Source organism: Mauremys mutica, chromosome 6, assembly GCF_020497125.1.
Source record: "Mauremys mutica isolate MM-2020 ecotype Southern chromosome 6, ASM2049712v1, whole genome shotgun sequence".
Classification (NCBI taxonomy): Eukaryota; Metazoa; Chordata; order Testudines; family Geoemydidae; genus Mauremys; species Mauremys mutica.
In genome coordinates, this window is record NC_059077.1 from 12154893 (window position 1) to 12180564 (window position 25672).

The 25672-nt window shown below is 45.7% G+C and overlaps 1 protein-coding gene and 1 pseudogene across 1 annotated transcript; both read left to right on the forward strand.

The window, feature by feature from the left end:
• Positions 1 to 219: 219 nt before the first annotated feature.
• HAUS1 (HAUS augmin like complex subunit 1) lies at positions 220 to 17641 on the forward strand. The gene is made up of 9 exons (XM_045020199.1): positions 220 to 361; positions 5332 to 5506; positions 8839 to 8974; positions 10392 to 10526; positions 11438 to 11561; positions 11920 to 11985; positions 13393 to 13464; positions 15693 to 15740; positions 17353 to 17641. Exons 1-9 carry the CDS (start codon positions 341 to 343, stop codon positions 17434 to 17436), a joined length of 861 nt encoding a protein of 286 aa, XP_044876134.1. The 5' UTR covers positions 220 to 340; the 3' UTR covers positions 17437 to 17641.
• Positions 17642 to 18775: 1134 nt separating this feature from the next.
• LOC123373446 lies at positions 18776 to 18950 on the forward strand (annotated as a pseudogene).
• The last annotated feature ends 6722 nt before the right edge of the window (positions 18951 to 25672 follow it).

The following is a 25672-nucleotide window of genomic DNA, read 5'->3' on the forward strand; positions in this document are numbered from 1 at the left end:
TACTGTAACGTGACATGGGGCTTTTGCGAATTCTGCAACATTCTTCTTGCCCAGGCTGAGCAAGGCGAGGCCCCTCGTTTTAGACAGAGGGTCACAGCCCAGGACTCTCGTGTGCTGCCTCTAGGACAAGGGGAGCTGCCACCAGCCTGTCAGTCCCTTCTGGGCGTGGTTTAGGGAGGGGGCGGAGTCTGAGAGACGGACACCCGCTGCGAACTACAACTCCCAGCAAGCGCCGCGGCACTGAGGTCATCTGTTAGCGGCCTCGTTTCCCTCAGTGCCGGCTGCGGCAGTGCGCGGAGGCTGACGGGAAGGAGGCGGGATTCAAGCGGCGGAGGCCGGGATGGAGGAGAAGCTCAGACGGGTAACGGTCGCCGCGCGGGCGCTGCCCCCGACTGACGGTCCTTAGGGGGTCCCCACAGAGAGGGACGTGTCCGGCCCGAGTCCGCCCGGCCGGGATACTCCTCCGTCCCTGAGCCCCCGCCTCAGGGCCCCTCCTCCGCGCCGTGCGCCCCCCGTGCCCTCTGGCCTCTTCCTCGCCGTGCGCCCCCCGTGCCCTCTGGCCTCTTCCTCGCCGTGCGCCCCCGCTCTTCCCCATCCCCCGTGCCTGCCTGCCTCCCCCCCCCGGCCGGGGTTTGCCTCCGCGTCCCCCCAGCCCGCCCCCCCCCCCGCTGCACGCTCCCAATGCCCCCCCCCCGGGTTTGCCTCCGCGTCCTCCCAGCCCGCCCCCCCCCCCGCTGCACGCTCCCAATGCCCCCCCCCGGGTTTGCCTCCGCGTCCTCCCAGCCCGGCCCCCCCCCGCTTCACGCTCCCAATGCCCCCCCCGGGTTTGCCTCCGCGTCCCCCCCGCCCGCCCCCCCCCCGCTACACGCTCCCAATGCCCCCCCGGGTTTGCCTCCGCGTCCCCCCAGCCCTGCCCCCCCCGCGCCTAATGCCCCCCAGGGTTTGCCTTTGCGTCCCACCAGCCCGTGCCCTCCAGCTCCCTGCTCCCAGTGCCCCCCCAGCGGTTTGCCTCCACTTCCACCCAGCCCATGCCACCCCTGCTGCACGCTGCCAATGCCCCCCCCCCGGGGGGTTGATTCCACTTCCCCACAGCCCAGGCCCTGTCCCGCTCCCAATGCCCCCCCCCCGGGTTTGCCCCCGCTTCCCTCCCAGCCCATGCCCCCCAGCTCCTGTCTATGTTCTCCCAATGCCCCCCCTGCCCCAGTGTTTGCCCCGGGTTTTCTACAGTTTCCTGCTGTGTGCCCCCCAATGCCCTTGTCCCCGGTGTGTGCTCTCAATGGGCCTGTGGCCCAGTCCTTGCTGTGTGCCTGCAGTGGTCCTCCAGCCCGTGCCCTGTCTCTGATATGTGCCCCCAATGGCACCCCTGGCCCGTGTCTCTGTCCCCACTATGTGCCCCCAGTGGAGCCCCCAGCCTGTGCCTCTGTCCCTGCCATGTGTTCGCCTGTGCTCCATCTCCACTCTGTAACCCCTAAAGGCCCGCCCATGCCCCAGTCCCCACTGTGTGCCCCAAATATTCTCCCATCCCAGGCCTCTCCTGCTCCCTGGTGTGCGTGCTAAATATTCTCCCCTTGTGGTCTCCCTCGCTCCTGGTGTGTGCCTGAAATCTCCACTGTGTGCCCCAAATCTCCTCTGGGCCTCCCTCCTCTCCTCTCCTCTCCCCAAGTGTGCTGCAAATATCTACTTCTCCTATGGAATGTGGAGGGGTACATTCATAATTATCCTACTCTGTATATTACTTACTGATGGGTGGGGTCACTTGGGCTTACTCGAAGCCCCCTGACCCCTCTCAACATAAGGAACTCTGTAGCTTATGAGCTATGTTTAACTAGACATTGTGGTTTGCACAAAAGTTTGCAGAGAAGTAGATATTTGGGCTCAGGAAGAACAGGGGATGCAACTTCTGCATCCCACTTCAGTAGCATAGGCTGGTGTACACCTGTGTTATCCTAGATAAGTGCTTTCCTACCTCCTGTTTGTATGGAGCATTAAACTAAAAACCCTGCTTTCTTATTATGTGAATAATAACTGGAAGAAAAGGAAGGGGAATGCTTAAAACAAAGCAAAGTCCCATTAAAAAAATAGTCAGCCCTAATTCAGTGTGCCTTAAATGATGTCTGGGCTGGTAGCCTTTTCAGGTTTAAGGTACTGTACTATTAAGATAGATCTTATGTGTCAGAAAATTGTGATTTGCTGATGTAAAGTTGCCTGCAGTGACTCAAAAACAGGAGTACCAGACTCAGTGCAAACTGTTAGGAAGGAGAGCACAAACACCAAATTGTTTGAGAGTTCTATAATTAGATTACACCAAACAGTTATCAAGTGTAAGCTGCTCAGATGCTATACAGTAACTCCTCACTTAACATTGTAGTTATGTTCCTGAAAAACGTGACTTTAAACAAAATGATGTTAAGCGAATCCAATTTCCCCATAAGAATTTATGTAAATGAGGGGATTAGGTTCCAGGGGAAAATTTTTCACCGGACAAAAGACTATATTATATATACACACACAGTATACATTTTAAACAAACAATTTAATACTGGTACACAGTGAGATGATTGTGAAGCTTGGTTGAGGTGGAGGAGTCAGAGGGTGGGATATTTCCCAGGGAATGCCTTACTGCTAAATGATGAACTAGCAATTGGCTGAGCCCTCAAGGTTAGCTCTCACACTCTACAAGGCAGCAGGAATGGAGGGCGGGGAGATAGCATTGCCAATGGAGACAGAGACACACACCATGTGTGAGAGAGAGATGCACATTTCGCTGACCCTACTCTTAAGTACACTGCTTTGTTAATTAGATCAGCTTGCTGAGACCCCAGCTGCTGCCAGCAAGCTCCCTCCATCCTGAGCCCTGTCATGTGTCCCCCCCCTGCTCTATGGAAGATGGGGCCGGGGGGAGCAGGGGGGTGGGGGACACCCTGACAGCCCCCCTCTTCCTCTCCTCCCCCCTGCACAGCAAACAGGAGTCTTGGGGAACAGCTCCAAGGCAGCGAGCAGGAGCAGCACATGGCAGTGATGGGAGGGACAGCTGAACTGCCAGCAATTGCTAGCCTGCTGGGCAGCTGCTGCACAGGGAACTTAAGGGAGCGGGGAGATGATGCAGGGGCTGCCGGTTCACCCTGGTTCCAAGCCCCCACTAGCTAGCTGCAATGGGCTGCTCTTCCTGCAAGCAGTGGACAAAGTAGGCGGCTGCCAAATGATGAGAGAAGGGAACATTACACAACTTTAAACGAGCATGTTCCCTAATTGATCAGCAACATAACAACGAAACAACGTTAACCAGGACGATTTTAAATGAGGAGTTACTGTACAGCCTTAACATGCAGTCACAGACAGTCCCCTTGGGCACTATCTTGCCATCCAGCTAAGCTTACCTTTGTGATAGATGGTTCCTTACACCAAGAATCACAGCGATATTCAGGTTACACCCAGTCTCAAAGGATCAGTTACTTATCCCAGGTCATCAAAGACCATTAGATCTTACACCAGAGATGATGCTTGTAGCCAATCTTATAATAAACTGTACAAAATATATTAAGTAGGAAAAGGAAACAAGTTATTTATAAAATTAAAGCAGGTGAACATTCGCACCCAAATGAGTTAGTCTTAAGTTTCCAAAGGTAATAGAAGCTTCTGTATTCAGCAAGTTCTGTATGCCCTTGCGGACCCTGGGGTTTCCGCAGACTATATTTAAGGGGTCTGCAAAAGGTGACTATGAAAATAAAGTTTGAATCAAAAGTATGTGAATCCTTCCCCCTTCACACACACACTCCTCCCCTCTCCCTCCCCCCCATTGTCAGAACCCTGGAAGTGTTGTCATTACCATAGAAGCCTACAGTTTAGCACTCTTTCTCACACTACGTCAAATGCCCTGCCAAGAACACACAGTCAGTTTTCAGTCTAAGACTTCTATGGTAGGGTCCACGGACTACAGGTTGAACTTCAAATGGGGTCTGCAACTCCATTCAAAATTAGTTAGGGGTCCATAAATAATAAAAGGGTGAAAACTATTGCTTTAGGACTAACCCAGGCTAAGAGGCTGTGGACCTCTTGTTTATGCTTAGAAAACCTTGTTCCTCAGACTTTAAGCAGCATAGAGATCCAGTTTATTCTTCTTAGGTGTCTTTCTCCCCCTCCTCCATTGTGCTCTGAGCTGCAAGCTCAGCTGAAGGGAGGAATCCACTTGCATGGCTTGTTTTTAGAATGAGAGGGACAAAACAACCAATGTCTTTTGTCTTCTTTAATGTCCCACAATAATCTGTCTGTTATCAACATTTAAACTCAATATAAAACCATTTCAGGCTAAGCTGACAGGAAAAATAGTTCAGTGGTTAGGGCACTACTCTGGGATATGAGAGACCTAGGTTCAAATTCCTACTCTGCCACAGACTTCCTGTGTGACTTTGGGTAAGTCAGTTAGACTCCTGATCCTTAAAGGTATTTAGGGTCCTAACGTCCCTGGAGGGAGTTTGAGGATCTGGTTCTTTGTTCCTCATTTGTAAAATAAGAATAACAACATCCACCTATTTCACAGGGCTGTTGATAGGGTAAATACAAAACAGTGTGGGATGCTGAGATACTATGGTAACAGGAGCCACAATGTGTTCTGCCTGTTTGTCTGGCTAGAGCAGATGAGCCTAGAGCAGATCAGCCAAACAGCTTCTAATCAAAGCTACAGTTGAATGCTTAAGAAAAACTATATTTAACACCACTTGCTGGAGGGGTAACTGGGTTGCCTAAAAGCCAATTATGGTTTTAAATAATTTCTTTAAATATGAATTGACCATGAACTGAATTCAAACACAACGTACCTTAGAAACTGTTTAGCCTTATCTATGTTAGCATGCCAAACAGTTTTTGCATAGTATTGGAAATTCCAGACTGTTAGATTTTACCACTTGTAGTCTACTGTTTCATTGTCTTGTGAGAGCGTTGTCCTGAAGTCTTACCCCATTTTGCATGTGAGCTTCATGTGCTTCTTCATGGTTGCAAAGGGTGACATGGATAAGCATTCATGTCGTGCTCCCTGTCAGTACCCGGACAGAGAAGCTAATGATCCAACCAGCAGACTGTATTTGGGGGTGAACCCTGTTCTTCCAGTCTACATTTGTGCTTCTACCATTGCTACAACCAATGGTGGTGCAACAATAGAAGATACCCCCGCACACACTCCCCCCCCCCAAAAAAAAAGTCTAGTGTAGACAAAACCCCTCAGACAGGAGTAAGATTTGTGGCTGGTGGCTCTACATTCCAGTTCTCTTGCGTGATATTTAATTCGCCTTCCTTAAATTAAACCATTTACCTTCTTTACGCCCACTTTCCTGGCAGGTTACTTTATGGCTAAAAAGGACATTTGGGGATCAACCCATTCCACAATACGAAGTGAATTCACGGACTGTTGATATTTTATATGAGCTTGTGGAATGCAATGAAACCAGAGACAGGGATGTCTCCCTCGTGATAGATGACATGAAACAGAAGACTGCAGAATATGAGTCAGAAGGTGAGCTTGGTGCTTCAAACTCCAGTTACAGTAAAAGCGCCTTTTTCTAAGTGACCCTATAGGGTTTCTCTTTACTACTCGCTGTAATATTTTATAAGAAGTGTGAAAAAGTAGCAATAGGCTCAGATTTCCCTGAATTCCAGCTATATATTGTCATACACAAATGCTTTTCTCCCAACAGTAACATCAGATTGGCCAACAACAATTCTTAAATCAACTTGACCAGGCTGTAAAGGCTGACAAGCATCTTAGCTGCTGAACTTCCTACACTGCCAACTAGATGTACATACAGCATCTCTATTTCAGTGCTGTGCCAAGGGTGGGGGTCAGGGTTAGTGTTGATCTCAAGTGTCTGAGCCAATGTTAATCTCTAACTGAGGGAAGCAATTTAAAATTCTGAAACAGCAGCGATGTTATTTAGCAACTCCTTAGCTAATCATAGGGAGTGAGCATTGGATAAAGTGGAGAACAGCAGTCAGTATTTCTAGAGTGACCATGCAACTCAGGGCACCGTAATCATTCTTTTAACATTTCATATACTAAATAAAAACCAGTTGCAAGGTTTTAATTAGGTAGGATTCTATAAGTTTATGATATCATAAGAATTCTGATACTATATGGAGGAGAATTTTTTTTCTTCTTTCCTAATCACTCCCAAAAATATGTTTTTTCCTGTGTAGTCTCCCAATGAATCATAGACTTGTAGGACTGAAAGGGACCTCAAGAGGTCATCTAGTCCAGTCCCCTACACTCTTGGCAGGACTAAGTATTTTTTAGACTATCCCTGAGAGGTGTTTGTGTAACCTGCTCTTAAAAATCTCCATTTATGGAGATTCTACAACCTCCCTAGGCAATTTATTCCATTGCTTACCTACCCTGACAATTAGGAAGTTTTTCCTAAACTGCCCTTGCTTCAATTTAAGCCATTGCTGCTTGTCTGTCCTCAGAGGTTAACGAGAACAATTTACCTCCCACCTCCTTGTAACAACAGTTTTCAAGTACATAAAAAGTTATCATGTCTCCTCTGAGTCTTCTCTTCTCCAGATTAAACAAATCCAGTTTTTTCAATCTTCTCTCATAGGTCATATTTTCTAGACCTTTAATAATTTTTGTTGCTCTTCCCTAGACTTCCTCCAATTTGTCCACATCCTTCCTGAAATGTGATGTCCAGAACTGGACACAATGTTCCAGTTGAGGCCTAAACCGCATGGAATAGAGCAGAATTACTTCTTGTGTCTTGCTTACAACACTCCTGCTAATACATCCCAGAATGATATTTGCTTTTTTTGCAACAATGTTACATTGTTCACACATATTTAGCTTATGATCCACTATGACCCCCAGATCCCTTTCTGCAATACTCTTTCCTAGGCAGTCATTTCCCCTTTTGTATGCGTGCGACTGATTGTTCCTTCCTAAGTGGAGTGTCCTTACTGAATTTCATCCTATTTACTTCCAGTTTTTGTCCAGATCATTTTGAATTTTAATCCTGTCCTCCAAAGCACTTGCAATCATGCACAGTTTGGTATCATCCGCAAACTTTATAAGTGTGCTCTCTATGCTGTTATCTAAATCACTGGTGAACATATGGAACAGAACTGGACCCAGAACTGATCCCTGCGGGACCCCATTGAATATGCCCTTCCAGCATGACTGAACCACTGATAACTACTCTCTGGGAACAGTTTTCCAACCAGTTATGCACCCACCTTATAGTAGCTCTATCCGTAGTTTGTTTATGAGGAGATCTTGTGAGACAGTATCAAAAGCCTTACTAAAGTCAAAATATGCCACATCTACCACTCCCCCGCATCCATCCAGAAGGTTTGTTACCCTGTCAAAGAAAGCTATTAGGTTCAGCTTGTTCTTGGCAAATCCATGTTGACTGTTACTTATCACCTTATTATCTTCTAGGTTTTTGCAAGTTGATTGCTTAATTATTTGCTCCATTATCTTTCTGGGTACTGAAGTTAAGCTGACTGGTCTGTAATTCCCTAAATTGTCTGTATTTCCCTTTTTATAGATTGGCACTATATTTGCCCTTTTCCAGTCCTCTGAAATCTCTCCAGTCTTCCATTACTTTTCAGAGATAATCGCTAATGGCTCAGATATCTGCTCAGTCAGCTCCTTGAATATTCTAGGATGCATTTCATCAGACCCTTGTGACTTGAAGTCATCTAACTTGTCTAAGGGTACATCTACACTACCTCCTGAATCGGTGGGTAGTGATCGATCTATCGGGGATCGATTTATCGCGTCTAGTGTATATGTGATAAATTGATCCCCGATCGCTCTGCCGTTGACTCCTGTACTCCACCGCGGCGAGAGGCGGAAGCGGAGTCGATGGGGGAGTGGCAGCAGTTGACCCCGCGCCGTGAGGCTGCGAGGCAAGTTGACCTAAGATACGTCGACTTCAGCTACACTATTCTCATAGCTGAAGTTGTGTATCTTAGGTCAATTCCCCCCTGTGTAGACCAGGCCTAAGTAATTTGTAATTTTTTCTTTCCCTATTTTAACCTCTGATCCTACCTCATTTTCACGAGCATTCACATCCAGTCACTACTAACCTTTTTAGTGAAAACTGAAACAAGAAAGTAATTTAGCACTTCTGCCATTTCCACCTTTTCTGTTATTGCGCCGCCCCACCCCCCTCCCCTCCCCCCCAATCAAGTAATGGGCCTAACCTGTCCTTAGTCGTCATCTTGCTTCGGAGATTCTCAAACTTTACTGCACCGCCACCCCGTTCTGACAACAGTTACTTTATGACCCTGGGGGAGGGCTGGAGCCTGACCCTACCACCATGGGGATGGGGAAAAGGGGCCGCAGCCTCATTCCCGCCTCCCCGGGTGAGGGTGGTGCTCAGGCTTCAGCGTCAACCCTGTGTCCCAGCAAGTCTAAAGCTGGCCCTGATGACCCCCGTTAAAATGGGATTGCAACACACTTTGAGGTCCCAACCCACAGTTTGAGAACTGCTGTAAATGCATTTGTAGAATGTTTTCTTGTTATCCTTTATGTCGCTAGCTAGTTTAATCTTGTTTTGTGCCTTGACCTTTCTAATTTTGTCCCTACATACTTGTGTTATTTGTTTATATCCATCCTTTGTAGTTTGACCTAGTTTCTACTTTTTGTAGGACTCTTTTTAAGATCCAGCCAATAGATTGTTTATGTAATACTTACAAAATGGAGCACAGAACATTGAACCTTAAACTGTGTCTTTTGTGTCTGATTAGACTGTAAGCACCTTGAAGCAGAGACTTTGTATTCTAAATGTGTATAGTCCCATGCACACCTGTGACAAATATTAAATGAAAGTAACTATTTGTTTTTTTCAGTCAACTATCTACAGGATCTTCTCATGGAGAGTGTGAATCTTTCCTTCAACAGTCTCTCTAGCGCAGGCACCAGCTATCTGAACGCATTGGTAGACAGTGCAATGGCGCTTGAAACAAGGGACACTTCCCTAGCAAGGTAATTCTTCCACAGTTTGCTGAAGTCTCGGTCAGTGGTGTCCAACCTTCTCAGCTTGAGGCCACAATCAGTTCTCTGGGGCCAATTTTCTGCCCTGTTCCACTTCTTTGTGTCACTTATGCAGCACAAAGTGAGTGGAAAGCACCCAGAATTCTGTGATGGGGGAGTTCCCAGTGGATGTAGAGATGAAATGGCCATCTCCTACTCCTCCCTCCCTCCCTATACTCCCTGCGGTAGGTCAAGGGTGGGGAGGGGGAGTAGTTGAAGGATGCTGCACTCCAGCTATCCCTTGCTGGCATATGGTCCCTCCCTGGGGGCTCTTCTGCTAGCAGGCACAATTTACAGCAGCTCCCAGACTACTCCAACCTGGACTCAGCTAAAGAATCAGGGAGCTGTAACTGGCTGCTCATTCCCAGCTTCTCCTCTTTTTCCCACCTCTTGGGCTGCTCTGAGTCAGTGTGTGTGGGAGTGGGAGCCATCCTTTGCTAGCCACTTCCATAGGCCCAGAGGGAGCCAGTCTAGCTGCTGTCCTGCTCTTCCTGGGGCCCCCAGAGCCAGCCGAGAAGCAGGCAACGGAATAGTCAATGTTACTCTCACTTCCTATTCCTGTGGTGGTGCAGGCGGCCAGCAGGGGTGCTGTTGAGCACTTGCAGCAGAGAAGGACTGATAGCTTCAGTGGGTAGCTGCAGTGGTTGGCTGATTCAGATGTTTCTACTGAAGAATTGCAGGATGTGGTTTCAGGGGTTGCATATTCAATTCTTAATTAAATAGACGTTTCCTTAGTGTAGTCACCCTCAGGAGCCACAAGTTGGACACCTCAGTATTTCAAATCTGATTGCCTAAAACCTGCCAGGGTCTGCTCAGCTCCTCATCCTTTTGGAGAGTTTTAAATGGAGTATTTGGCTGTGCACCCTGCATCGATTTCTCAGATGAAACCTTACAAAAATGAGGTTCAGTCTGGCTCTAAAAGTAGGGGTTTTGCGTGTGCCTTTAGATAAAATGTCCCTTTCTGCCTCTGTTTCTGTCCTTCCTACTCCAGCTGTTGTGCAGTGTGGTGTGCTCAGGCTGCATGCCATGATCTGTCCCGAAAGCGGTTGCAGTTCAGTTAGTGCATGTTTATAGCTTGTGAAATGCTTCATGATAAAAGGAGCTGTATAAATGTGTATGGCATAGCAATTAAAATGTTAAGCTATTTTGAATTTTGTGTACATTGTCAAACCCTGGCTTATAGAAGTTCTTAGCTATTTAGATTGTAAGATCGTTTAGACAGACCTAACTATTATCAGATTTGCCATTATTTGAGAACAATCCTACAAAAAGTTTATGGAAAATGTGAAAGAAAATAAGGGATTATATAACCCTGAGCTTCGGCGGAGTTGACTTCTAAACAGATCAATGAAATCTCTTGTTTCATTAGCTTCATCCCCGCTATCAATGATTTGACCTCAGATTTACATGCGACGGAATCAAGAAACAGAGAAATGGAGCTTGAATTGACCAGCCTTAGGAAAAAGCTAACTGCAGCTCTGGTGTTGGAAAAACATCTCCAAGAGTGAGTAGTGGGGGAAAAAGGGAAAGAGCTGAATGGGGTTTGCTGGTCTCCTGTTCTCAGCAACTTTATTGTCTATGAACAGTAACAAGGATATCTGAATATTCAGTTCAATATTGCTCTACTTCACAGCAATTTAAACCACTAGTCAAGGTCCTTGCAGAAAATTTACTTCAGATAGTCGAAAAAGGTTTGAAAATCCCAAGCCTACAATGATGAAATTAAATATTATGGGGTGAATAGTGCTCACAAGTACATGCCTGCGTCTCCCACTTACTACTTTGTGCATAGGTTTAAAGTGAGCGTATTTTTCTGAGCATGAGCAGTGTGGTTTAGTGATAAAAATAAGGGACTGGGTTAGAACAAAAAAGATTCCCAAGAAGAATCTTCTTTAACCAAAAGATTATAAAATTCCACTAAGTCCACCAGCAACCTCACCATGCAGATTTAATTTACATTGAAGTGCTTGGATACACAATGAGGGGCGTTGGAGTTTACTCTAACTATTGTGGCACTGATAGCAGCATAGTTAATGTCGTAGACCTAGCATTCCTGTGTACTTGTCTCGGCTCTGCCATTATCACACTGCATGATTTTAGTTAAGTCACTTAACAGTTGTAGTCCTAGATTCTCTACTAACTAATCTGTTATAGTGATCCACCAGGTTATTAGTATCAGTTGTTGTATAGATGTCCTGGCTTTTCATGCAGATGCCCTGCTATCAGTAGGGATATCCTAGGGTCTTGGGAATCTGTGGGGTATCTGTGCACATGGAAATTTCATTCCACCAATAATTAAGCTGGTGGAGAGACTGAGTGTGAAACCCTGTCCCTCCTGTGGGTGTTTACTTGAGAGTGTTAATTTGGCTGAAGGTTAGTAAGCCACATACATTCACCACAATTTTCTTCTTAAAGGGACCTTAAAAAAACAGAAGAACATCTGGCAATGGAAAAAGCCAAAGCTGACAGCCGAACCCAGAACATGAAGTTCCTGAAGGATAAATCTGAGGACTTCAAATTCAGGATAAAGGCTGCAGAGGTTGGTGATAAATGTCTTCTACCAGTATTGTTGAAGGAATACGTGATCGTGTCAAATTGGGCCCCAAAATGTATGGTTTCACTATTAGAGACATCTTGGAGCTTCTTATGCATGTTTCATTAGCCACTGACTCCACAGTTAAAGTTGCTTGGAGATTAGCACTTAAAACAGCAGTAAATTCTTTCTCTAGTTGACTTTTTTTCTTTTTCGCTGCTTATGTTAAAATACAAGTAAGCATCAGAATATCTCTATGCATTTTCTGTTTAAAGTTTTGCTATGAATAATGTATTGTACACTGTTTGTTCAGTAGAGGAGCAGAGTGTGCTGTACAAACTGTGAACTGTTTTTTCTCTTGTAGGAACAGCTTTCTGCAAGCGGGATGGATCCTTCCTTGACACATCAGTCGTTAGTGAGCCTCTCAGAGGTGAGTGTGTTGTGACAAGAGGGACATTTCTGAAGTGGTGCATGTGAATCAGCATTTGTTTGGATAGTTTTAAAGAAATAACATTTATTCATATGGATATTTGAGTACATGTGTATGTTAGAGAGAGGCACAAACTAACATCCACATCCAAATGCCTCTGATACAAATTTTACATCCTGAGGCCACCTCCAGTTTTAGATGAACATAACATTTTTGGATATAATTGTGAATACTGTAAGATGATAATGGTGTAATTTGTGAGAGAGACACTGTCACAATTACTTTCATTTTTAAAAAACCATGTTTCCTGTGTTTCTAATTGTGGATTCTCCAGCTCTTTGCTTCTGCACATGATGTCTGTCTGAGTCTGTTCTTTCTGCTGTCACAACACTAATATCACCCTGTTACTATAACAGAGAGAAATCCTAATGTGTAATGTGCTTTTTGCCATTTGTGTTGTTTTATTTCTTGCTTATTAGTTAGTTTGAATGATGAATATAGCCTAGTCATTTTCACTTTGTGTGGATGTCATGAACTAGCATTGTTTGGCAGTATTTGGATTGCAAAATGCTGGTTGAAAAATGTTCCCACTGAAATCTTAAATTTAAAAAAATCATAGAAACTTCTATGTAGGTCTTGGTTTTGTTAAAACTTGTTATCTAATAGAGCCTAAATATGGGGGCAAGTTTGACTTGACAGTATTCTTTTATCTGTTTTGCAGAGTGCTGAACAAATATTTGGGGTGAAGGGGGTGTAAATTACTGCATCATAGGTTTATCCTGGATTTTTAAATGGCTTTAGTGATGGTGAAAGTTGCTTGATTAGTAATCCTCAAGTTAACTCTTCTCTTTGTGCACTGAATGGTTACAGCACCAAAAGTGGTGGTGGAAGGTTCCCCACACTGTCCCACCTATGTGGCTCAGCCCTGTTCTGACAGGGCAGCCTCTAGGTGTTAGTGTGTAACTCATTCTTAGTGATCTATTCAGTCTTGGCCTGTGCTGAGATCACCAGCAAGGGTCTCAGATAGTGCCCATTGCGAAGGTGTTTTTCTGTGACGTGGACACCTGTCCACTGGGTCATAGATTGAGATCACCACAGACCAGCGAACAGCCACCAAATGGTACACTGTATGAAAAGACGTATTTTTTTCATAAGGGTAATGCAAAAATGTGTATTTTTACTTCAATATAAAACTTCAACTGGATTTGACTGAATAAAATTGTTGGAATATTAAATCCTGGGAAGAGTTATGGATCCTTAATCAGAATTACGGCAACGATGGGCTCCCTTAAAATCTATACAGTATAAAACATTTGGAAATTTGTAAATGCTTTGTTTTACTGATTTGCATCACTTATACCAAATTAGATTGCAGAAATATAAGATGGTGCATTGCTCTTTTCACAGAAACTGACTGAACTAAAGCAACAGACTGTGCCTTTGAAGAAGAAACTGGAGTCCTACTTGGACTTAACTCCTGTAATTATTTCTACTACTACTATCTTCTGGTATCCTAAGTGTGTGTGTGTGTGTGTGTATATATATATATATATATATATATATATATATATATATATATATATATATATATATATATATATATATATATATATGAAAATGGAATTGCTTCTCTTTAGGTGCTATAACTTAGGCATTAATTTCACTGTCAAATTAACATCAGGGGATGTTGTGTAGCTGAAATATTTTAGATATATATAGACATCAAAATGTAAATGAATTCTGTTGCAATGAATTGACAGGCTCACAGTTATGCTGTTTCCAAACTCTGTGTACGTCCCTTAATGAATTGTCTAGACGAAGGATTTTGCTTAAATAGAAGGATGTTTAAATAGTTCCACTAGGTAGATTTTGCTCTCTCCTACCACAATGCATGGGAATTGAACCCAAATAAACTGGTTGGATAAGCTAGGCATCAGGTGAATTATCTGGAAAAGTTGAGAGGAAAACAAAAATCTGTGGCACAATTATTTTCCAAAGATTATCAACCATTTTAAAAGGTATACACATCAAACTTTGAATCTGCTGGTACATACCACCATTACTGTTAATCATTTATGTAGCAGTATAAACGGTTACAGCATTGTGCAGTAGTTGGAGTTCAGTGAAGGGAACCTCTGTAAACAACTGTACAGTAATTCAAAGAGATTAGAGCCAACAGTAGTTTATTAATCCACAAAGTGAGAGGTATCCAAACCCTGTCTTTGCATGAAGTGGACAGGTCACCTGTATGTGTTGTTTGGGGGACAATCTAACTGCAGCACTTGCAGAGCTCCTCTAAAAGTGGATGAAACACAAAATTCATGTTCCTTTCTCAAATCAGTAGTGAGGGATTCTCCCTCTTGGACATAGGGAAGATGTTGCCACAATTGGGGGGTAGCATTGTGATTTATTAAATGAACCTATGTGTCGAGATTCACAGTTCTACCTCTCGTATTTATCTGGCCTCATTACTGTAATCTCTGGATGCCTCTCAATCTTTAATGTATTTATCCTCACAGCACCCTGTGAGGTAGGGAAGTGCTATTATCCCCTATCTCAGATGGGGAAATGAGGCACAGAGCCATTAAGTGACTTGCCCAAGGTCACATGCGGAGCTGTGCTGGAACAGGGAACTGAATCCAGGTCTCCCAGGTCCTCAGCTAATGCCCCTAACCACTGGACCATCCTTCTTGTCTTCACCAACCCGCTCCTTGCAGTGAGTTCCCCTACTACACACATCCTTGCTGCATGCCTGACTCCCTCACCTTAGATCAGTGGTTCCCAACCTTTCCAGACTACTGGACCCCTTTCAGGAGGCTGATTTGTCTTGCATACCCCAAGTTTCACCTCATTTGAAAACTACTTGCTTAAAAAACAGACATAAAAATGCAGAAGTGTCCCAGCACACTATTACTGAAAAATTGCTTCCTTTCTCCTTTTTACCATGTAATTATAAACTAAATAGCAATCCTCTCCTCCCCCCTAATTGTGAAACACTGATATAACACATAGAGCAGTATAAACAAGTCATTGTCAATATGAAATATTAGTTTGTTCTGATTTTGCTAGAGCTTTTCATGTAGCCTTTTGTAAAACTAGGCAAATATCTAGATGAGTTGATATACTCTTTGGAAGACCTCTGCATACCCCCCTCTATCCTAGTCCCCAGAGGCAGTTTGCTTGGTTCTATCAAGGGACTCGAGACACCAGAATTGGCTTTTATTCTTCCCATTTTCCCTATCTTGCTTTCAGTGAATGTGGAAGGCTCAGCCCTGCCCCTTAGCTTTTGTGCTTCTCTCACCACTGGCTGAGTGCCTGAGATGCTGAGCGGGAGAGGAGTGTTCCTACAAGCAGGCTATGTGCACATGTGGGCACCTTCCTATTCAGCGTCTGGCCTGCAAACACTGCAGGGAATGCTTAAAGCCAGGCTATCTTGGTAAAGAGCTTTGTGAATTTTTCATGCAAATGTTTCTTTTAACATTAGGCTTTGTAAAAGCTCTTTCAAAATCCATTAAATTTTGGGTTGTTCTGTGTCTTTAATTGCAGCACTTTTTGCATCTTGGGGGAACACGTGGAGACCATTTGATTATTGCCCATTCCTCTCCTACCCTTTATTAAAATAGTTTGGGTGAGGAGAAACCCTGTGTTTCAAGCTGAAGTAGGACTGTCGCTACTTGCGGTTAACATGCCATTTTTCTTTCTTTTAGAATCCTTCCCTTGCTCGAGTGAAGATTGAAGAAGCAAAGCGGGAGCTGGTAGGGGCTTTTGTTGCTTACAGAGATTTAATTGGACCCTGGCGCTCTCTCCCTCCCTCCCCCCCCCCCCCCCCAAAAAAATTCCAAAACTCCAACATTGATGATGGTTAGGTTCGGGTTTATCTGCCTCAGATTCTAATCTTGATGCTCTCCAGAGATAAAGATCTGGGTAAAAATGTGGCTCAGATTAGATGGAAGGGATTCTTGTTGATAGGGAGGAACATGTTGAAGGATGGCCCAGCTTTTCAGAGTTATTTAGATGCTGTAGTCTCACTGCAATGAGTGGAAGTTAATCACCTAAATAGCTCTGAAGAACTGTGCGGAAGTGTTTGTATCACCTTTCAAGGATGCTTTTTGCTAAAACGCTTTGCAATCTCTAGGCCCTTTTGGATACATCACTGCTGCTGGATTCTCAGATGGTAGTTGTGGCCTGTAATGCATTTTTTAATCAGCAGTTGGACAGGAGTATGGCCATTTCTCTCTAAAATAGACTGCACAAAGGTCATCCATGCATTTGTCTCCTGCAGGCTTGATTGCTGTTAAGTGCTGTATATAGGGTTGCCTTTGAAGTCCACATGGGACTGCAGCCGCCCTTCTCCTGAGTGTCATGGACCAGTGTGTACATAAATCCTGTGCTTCAGTTTTTGCACTAGCTTCCTATTTGCTTCTAGATGCAATTGAAGATGTTGATAATCATTAAGGTCCTAAACAGTCAGGATCTCAATTATGAGACCATCCATCTCTTTGGACTGTACCAGTAGGATCAATGGTGAGGCACTTATTTCATGAATTTGATCCCACTTCACCAGTGGTAGGGCTTTTTCAGGTGAGAGTTTTTTCACCTTAGTAATATGCTTTGGCAGCCTATCTGTGTCTAATAACCCTTCCAAGCATGATGGAAAGCCCACTACATGTGACTAGCATTTTGCTATTTTTGTGCATACGTGTGGAATTTGTATGTTAATCTCAGTAAAACAAGAGTACATGGTTCTTCAATATTCCTGTTCTGTGCATCACATTGTAAGAGATTGTGTCATGGACTCTCTATTCACCCCCTGTTCACCAGCTGCTTGGTTCTAAAAATGTTGCGTTCCAAGGACCATGAGGATCACACAACGTGAACCAATGGTGTCAGTTTGGAAATAATTACTGCGATTTAGCCTTTTAGCTACCAGCAATAAGCTCTCTAGATGTTACAAGCCAGACTTGTTTGTTTGTGGACTATAAGTATAACAGTGGATGCTTTATTAGGGTTTGATATTTGGAGATTGTCGTGGGAACAATGTAACATTGTCATAATATTAAAGAATACTGTATATCTTTTTGGGTCATCATTCGGATTAGTAATGCTAATTTTTGGCTTTTTATGGTGACTCATTTTTCTCTGTTCATGTGCTGCTAAATGCTGCGTCACCTATTATATTTTCAACTAACCATGCATTGTACTGAGTACTGGTAAACATCCCACACCAATAATGCGCTTTCAGTTATTTGGGTTAATGCATACAAATGATGTCCAGTGGGGTTGACCATTAGAGACATATTTGTCTAACAGTGATGTAAAAAGTTATTTGCATTGCCACTTATTTCTCTTGTTTCTTTCTCCCTCTAGAATGCTCTTGAGGCTGAGTTCTCCAGTAAAGTGGACATGATGGCACTGTCAGTACCAGAGCCCAGCAAACGCCGATTTACCTGACATCAACTGTGTGGGAAAAGGACTTCTAAGGCAGACTTTTTGCACTCCTAAACATGGTGGTGTATTCCTCACTGTTGGGGCCTGCACACTTGCCATCTTTCTTCCAAGCACACAGATTCTGATGGTTTCTCATAGCTTTGGTTTTGTAAAAAATATGTATATTTCTGTTTTCTGTAAGACTGAATAATAAAAACAAGACTTCTTTCCTCTGTCCATTTTTATAAGTATGAGCTAAAACTGGTAAATGACCTCCAGATGGTGACCTAATCAGCAAACAAGCAGTTTCATGTTTGGTTAAATTTCTGTACTAGATATCTTCTGTTTTACTAAATTAGATCAACTGGGGGAAAAGGGAGGGAGGAAGGAGTTGGGACTTGACAGAAAGCTCTCTGGTTAGTCTTGGTCTCTTCTTCTCCCCTGCCAGGTTCTGGATCTCTAGCCTTAGAAGAGCCCTCTATTGGGTGAGTCAAGGGAAACTAGACAGCATTTGTTATTACGTCTTGTGAGATGAGAGTCTCCTCACCCAGCATCAATCACTTTTTTCTTCTCTTCAAATCCTTTTTTTAAATGAGTGTAGAGTTCTAGCTGTTAAGACAAAGCTTAATTACTTTCCCCACTTTAACATAACAGGTGCCTGCTGCAGACAGAAATTGAAGTGACTGAGAGTAGTAAGGCCGCTGTAGAGTAGAAGCACACTATAGCCTATTCAAGCCCTGGAGCCAGCCAACAAGGAGAATGCCTTTTTTGGTGGGATGGATGGCTGCCTGCCATCACCCTGAGCTCAGTTCCTCATTTCATATCGATCACTGAACAGCCTTTGGCTGGCAACAGCTTTCACTGCTCACCTGGGTTGGATTTGAATCAGTGACCTACAGCTGAAATCTCCTAATACTGACCCCAGGAGGGTCTCTACTTGCCCTGGAGTCTAATCAAATTAGACTATATCCTCAACTGTGAGGTTTGCACTGGGTTAAGGCTTTGCTGTCTTCCTTGATCTTTTTAGTACATTATGATTAATACTAAATCAATGGAAGAAACTCCAGAGAACTTGCTGTAGTTCAACTATGAGGAGGAAAGTGATAGAAAAAAAGATATAGGTGCCTAATTGACTCTTCTAGTTCTGGGAGCACCTAAGCTTTGGGTGTATTGAGCCTGGAGAATGTGGAAATACAAGCAACGGCTGAATGAGCAGGCAAATAAGGGGAGAAGAGTTCATTGCCTACATTAGTCACCACTGCATGCCAATTACTGTCCCCTCTTTGAGCTGCACTCCCCCATTCAATTCACAGCAGGGATTGGGCTTTGCTGGATCTATATGAGGATCTACTTTCTCCATGACCTTGTTCCTGCTTGTAGTGTAGTGTAGCACCTGTTCTTATCAGTGTGATATCTGATATGTTCTCACTGAGAGCTTTATATCAAATAGATTTTTGGAATGGGGAGATGGGATAGGGGCTTGCTCCATCCACTCCATGCATCACCTTGGTATTGCAATATCTCTTGATGCAATACCAGCATGGGATCTAGGGCCATGGTGCTCTTGATTATGTGTGTGATCAGGAGCAGCAGAACGACAGGGCTGGTGTTCTATACTTTCAACCTCCTTTGTGGTTCTCCCTAAACCTTTCCCCAAGGGGATGATTTAGAGAAAGCTCTGTGAGCTGAATCTCATGGGAGTTTTCTGGACCATCTCACCTTCCCAGAGGAGAGGACTGTTGTGGTTTGGCTGTTAAATGGTAATGTTAAATAAGCCAGGAGTAGGGCTATTTACCCTTGTAGATGGTCTCACTTCTTTCTCGGTTCAGCTAATAGGACCCAGAGGCTTCAGGAACATCAATCTGCTGGACAGAGTGCGGCAGTGGACTAGCTGGGAATAATACTTGAGTGAGGCTTTATTCAGTTCAGCGCTAAGTTAAGCCCTTGATTTTAGTACAGTACACAGCAACCTTTCATTTTTCCACATCTGGCTTTGCAGCAGCAGAACCTACCCAAGCATCCACACTACATACATTGGTATTGGCTGACAGCAGCAGCAGGGGCTGGAGTTTGACTTCAGTGCTACTGTCCAAAGATAGCTGGATTGCTATCCTACTTGGTACTGCTAGGAAATGTCTCGGGGGTGGGGGGAATCAAACAGCTGTGTGCTAGCTCTGTGCCAGAACTGAGCCATCTGCTGCAGTCACATGAATCAGATGCCCGTTGTCACAGCACAGTTCAGCTTTCAGTAAGTACGGTGAAAATCAAATGTTAGACCTTGACACTTATTTTTAACGAGTTCTCAGTTCTTCAATTACATAGTGTTGTAAATGTACATGTTGCTTTACAAAATAGTAAGAGATCCCTCATCATTGGTATTGTACATTATGAAAGTCACACAGCTGAAAATACTCCAGATGCGAGATAGCCTGACTGGGAAAAGGACCACAGTGCCTCTCCCAATAAACCTAAGCAAGCGCATTGCCCAAGTTCTGGCTGAGACCTTTAAAGAGATCACCGAGGCCGATTACCGCGATGTGAAAGAGCATATCAATGCCCTATTCTGCATCTAGGCATGCATACAGCCCTAATCCTCCTCGCCCTAAGAGCCCACACCGAATAACTTCCTTCCCAAAATAAAAGCTGCTTACTGGGAACCTCCTCCGGTGTTTGTCCTTCCCCAAGCACCAGCCGCCGTGACTGGCTACCTTCCTCCTGGCTTGAGAACAGCTGCTGGCTGCATGCATCTAGGGATTCCAGAGTGTGTTTCTCCTCCTCAGCACCCTCGCTCCCGCTTTGCTGCTCCTCCTCCTCCTGCCTTGTTGAACTGGGATCTGAAGTGTCCATGGTGATACTCGGAGTGGAGGTGGGGTAGCCCCCAAGTATCGCATCCAGCTCTTTGTAGAAATGGCAGGTGTTGGGGGCAGCACCGGAGTGGCAGTTTGCCTCGCGGGCTTTGTGGTAGGCGTTCCACAGCTCCTTCACTTTAACCCTGCACTGTAGTGCGTCCCTGTCATGGTCCCTTTCCATCATGTCCCTTGATATCTGCCCGAAAGTATCGTAATTCCTATGGCTGGAGCGCAGCTGGGACTGGACAGCTTCCTCCGCCCAAACACTGATGAGGTCCATTGCTCCATATTGGGGATCACCTGGCACGTGGAGGCATGGTCACCTGGAAAGATTTGCTGAGAGTGCTCCACACCTGGCTGAGCAAACAGGAAGGGGATTTTCAAAATTCCCAGAGAATGTAAAGGGTGAGTCTTACAGTTGGTCACCTGAGGGCAGGGCAGTAGAGTTCAAACTGATGACCAGCGTGGCTAGAACAAGCATTGTGGGATACTTCTGGAGGCTGATCAAAGCGCATTAACAGACCAGGGCGTCCACACTGGCGCTGCGGCGTTCCAGCAGGGGCGCATCAAATGTTATTCCACTCGCTGAGGCGGAGTACTAGGAGCGCTCTAATCGTGGAGTCAGAGCGCTCTACGTGCCTTGCCGGTGTGGACGCGTTGTGAGTTAGAGCGCACTGGGCTGCTTTAATGCGCTCTAACTTGCAAGTGTGGCCATGTCCTTAGAAAGTCTATCTAGGTCAGATGTGGGCAAACTACAGCCACTGGGCCACATCTGGCCCGTGGGACCATCCTGCTCAGCCCCTGAGCTCCCAGCCGGGGAGCCTGTTCCCCGGCTCCTCCCCCGCTGTTCCCCATATGCCGCAGCCGGGCCACGCTCTGGCCCACCGCTCCTGCTAGGCAGCATGGGGAGTGCAGCTGGCTCCTGCTGCTGGTAAGGGGGCGGGGAGCGGTGGAGTCCTGGGGGGCAGTCAGGGAGGAGGGGGGGGGTTCAATGGGGCAGAGATTCTGGGGGGCGGTCAGGGGATGGGGGACAGGGAGGGTTGGGAGTGGGAGTCCCGGGGGGCCTGTCGGGGGGTGGGGATGTGGATAGGGGTCAGGAGGGCAGTCAGGGGACAGGGAGCGGGCAGGGTGGATATGGGGGTGGGATCCCAGTGGACAGTTAGGGGTGGGGAGTCCCAGGAGGGGGTGGTCAGGGGACAAGGAGCGGGGGGGGGGGTTGGAGGTTTTGAAGGGGGCAGTCAAGGGGCAGGGGCCTGGCTGTTTAGGGAGGCACAGCCTTCCCTACCTGGCCCTCCATACAGTTGCACAACCCCAATGTGGCCCTCGGGCCAAAAAGTTTGCCCACCCCTGATCTAGGTTGTGGGTATGAAAGAGGTTGTCGCCTAATTTGAGTGTGGTCTATTGTGAGAAAAATAGCACAGTGATTTGATAATTTAGATGGATTTTTAATTGTGCATTTAAGACTATGAGTAAACTGGGAAAATAATGCCCTGGGAAGGGCTCGAGCATGCGTGGTGCGGAGAGAGTCTTTTAGCTGTGAAGCTCTGAGAAGTCTTTACTGAGCATATGCAAACAGCAATTCTTCAATGGTTTATAACTTCGCCAAATCTGGGTGGATTTTCATAAGAACAGCAAAAGGCACATTGCTGAGATGCAGACAACTCCCCAGCCAAATTTCAGGTCATTGCTCCAAAGCATGGGAGCATTGGAGCTCACCAACAAAAAGACTAAGAAACTTCTAACATGGCCTTTCCCTAACCTCATTCTCAGAAACGGTGGAACCATTTTGGCTTAAACTTTCCAAAACAATTCATCATGAGGCAGACACCCAGCATGGGAAATTTCAGCCTAAATGGTTAAAGTTTGGCAAAGTTATATAAACAATGAAACAGGGTCATATCATGGGAAGTGGGCAATCTTAATAAATAGGCTGAGCTGCAAGCACTTCCTATAATACAGACACTTGAGTTTGGTTATAAAAAGCCACTTAGCTTTAGGATTGGCAGAATTTGATTTTTTTTAATAACTTTTGATGGTTGATATTTATTATTTTTAACATTTATTTTTACAGATACAAATTTTCACAGTTGTGTGAATTATGGGGGAGGGTAAGACCACTACTTATTGACAGTAGATGTTAAGAATAAAAAAGTTTTATAAACCATTAAACACAAACTGTCAGTGTCACATGCTAAAATATACACAGTAAATATCCTTGTTGTTCCTATTCATTTGCTAATCCATTGTAAACAAGCCTAATTCACTCTCTAAATCACTGGATTTTGAATCAAAGTTCCCCAGCTGCATTTTTTTTATGTTGCCTATCTGTAAATTTCATTTATTATCACTGGAAATATATTTTGTGGGTTTGTGTGTGTACCATGAAATAGACATTTACTGACACTCATAAAAATCTAATCCTTCCAAGCCCTCTCTAGGGGGCTTAGGCTATTGCTAATGCCTGATTGTTTTATAGGCATCACTAGGGCCAGCCCTGGATGAGGAGCTTCTGCCGTGCCCTCTCTCCATTTGCTAAACTTTCAAATATCTTCTTTTTTTAATTGCATTTGTAGCCCATTTCATGATTTTGATGCACGATTTGCATGCATGAGTTATCCTCACCATGTGATACATTTGAACGCTAGGATCTGTAAATCTGTATTTATTCATGCCATATATAAGCAAATACAAAAATTAGTTTACTCTAAGGTTATAGAAACTTTTTAATTTTAAGAATAACTGAAATGTACTAACATCAAGAAATGGAACTGTGCCTCAACACTGGGTAGACTGGTATTAAATCGTGTTACAGTAGGTGACAACCTTGGAATGTTGACCCTAGTCCTGTAGTTCAAAAGGTCACTTTTGTCACCTTTGCCCTTGCGAACTGAACCACAGCATCAGAGAGAAATCCAATGACTGGCCAATGGCATTTTCAAGTGATAAAATAGCAAGCAATGTCAGTCTCTCATCAGCTACTGTTGATTGAATATATGTTTTAATCAGGGGCGGCTCTAGGCATTTTGCTGCTCCAAGCCACGGGACCAGCAGACCCTCCGCAGGCAAGCCACCGAAGGCAGCCTGCCTGCCGCCCTCGCGGCGACCGGCAGAGTGCCCCCAGTGGCTTGCTGCCCTAAGCATGCGCATGGCGTGCTGGTGCCTGGAGCCGCCCCTGGTTTTAATGAGCCTGAGCTTCGAAAAGCTGTGCTCACCACTTACGACTGTGACTGGCAGAGTGAACAGAATCCTCAAAGCTATCCACACATTTGGAAAAGTGTCCTTCAGCTCTGCATTATGAATGAATTGGAGAATTTGGGGTGGAGAGTGCTTCCCGTGTTGCAAAATGTGATGGATGTTCATGTTCTTCGATTCAACATAGAGATCTTTATCATTGATGTCTGAACAGGGCTGTCCCTAGCCATTTGGGTATCCTACGCCGCACAGGGGGGCTGTGTGGGGGCCCTAGGCCTCCCCCCCCCAGGTTCTGGGAGGCAGGAGCTGGGGGGGGCACTTTTGGGGGTCCCACAGGCCCAGAGTGGCCCGGGGGAGTGGTGGGGGGCCGGGAGCAGCCCATTCTGCTTCCCTCACCCTGGCCCCAGCTGTGTCGCCCGGAGGAGGGGGCTTGGAGGAAGCGATCCCCCGGTCACTGGCAGCGGCGGGAAGCGGCGCAGCCCGGCTCCAGCCCACTCTACTCCGCCAACTCCCAGCCGCGGCACTCTGCTTCCCGCCGCAGGTGAGTGCAGGGGGGCGATCCTTTCCCCAACCCGAGCGACATGGCTGGGGTCAGGGCAAGGGAAGCGGAGTGGGTTTGGGACTGCGTCTCTCTGCTTCCCGTCGCTGGTGAGTGTGTGTGGGGGGCGATCCTTTCCCTGCACTCACCGGTGGCGGGAAGCGGAGCGCCGTGGCTGGGAGCTGGCGGAGTAGAGCAGGCTGGGGCTGGGTTGCTCTGCTTGCCACCACTGCCGGTGAGGGCGGGGTCTCTGAGGGAACAGGTGGAATGGGGGTGGGTCAGGGGCAGAACTGGGGGAAGGGTAAGAGGCAGGGCGGAGGGAGTTTTTCAGGGCCCCACATCCCGCTAGGAACGGCCCTGCCCTTACAGGGGGGCCGGCTGAGGGATAGGGCTGGTCGCCGGGGCTGGTGCTGCCACGTATGCAGCACGCAGCTGCCTAGGGTACCATGAAATTTGGGGCAATTTGGTGCCCCAAATTTCATGGTGCCTGTGACGTTATTAATATAATCTGGGACCATATAGAACATGGTTGCAACCAAGGTCCTGTAATGGCACCAAATCTTATGTAAAGGGGGTCATATAAGGTGTCTAAGACCAGGTTATGGGGTGCTGGTTATGATTATGCTGTCTGTATGTATGTGTCATTTTTTAGTTAAAGTTATGAATATTGGCTCTAAACTTATGCTGTGCTTCTGGGTGACATCCCAGACAAGTTGGTGTTAGTTCCGCCTAGCCTGCTTGATGGCCCATTAAAGACCATCAGCTATACAATTGACCTATTGAGAGAAGGCAGATACGCCTTGTAACTCAGCAAAGTATGCAGGGACTTGCCCATGTGACTCCAGACTCCATTTTGCTGTAATTTTCCACAGTATGAACAAACAGCTGTTCTTACACCTGGAAAGGCCTATAAAAGGCTGATGCCTCATCTCCATCTGGTCTTCAATCCTGCTTCTTACCTCTGGAGGGACTTTGCTACAAATGGAAGCTCTACACAAAGGACTGAATGACCCATCCCAGCTGGGGATGTGCTCCAGAGACTTGATTTGAACCTGCAATTTATTCCATCACTGCTACAAGCCTGAACTAAGAACTTTGCCATTACTGTATGTAATTGATTCCATTTAACTAATTCTAGCTCTCATCTCTATCTTTTTCCTTTGATGAATAAACCTTTAGATTTTAGATTCTAAAGGATTGGCAACAGCGTGATTTGTGGGTAAGATCTGATTTGTATATTGACCTGGGTCTGGGGCTTGAGTCTTTGGGATCGAGAGAACCTTTTTCTTGTATTGGGGTGTTGGTTTTCATAACCATTCATCCCCAGGACGAGTGGGACTGATGGTGATACTGGGAAACTGGAGTGTCTAAGAGAATTGCTTGTGTGACTTGTGGTTAGCCAATGGGGTGAGACCAAAGTCCTCTTTGTCTGGCTGGTTTGGTTTGCCTTAGAGGTGGAAAAACCCCAGCCTTGGGCTGTGACTGCCCCGTTTTAAGCGATTGGTCCTGAATTGGCACTCTCAGTTGGGTCCCGCCAGAACCGCATCGTCACAGTGCCCTAGGCAGCTGTGTATGCCTAAGGATGGCCCTGCATCTGAACATTACATTCCCCATGTGTCAGTGTCTGGTGAAGGTCTGTACAATTGTTCAAGAATGTTACTAAGGTAATACAACCACCCCA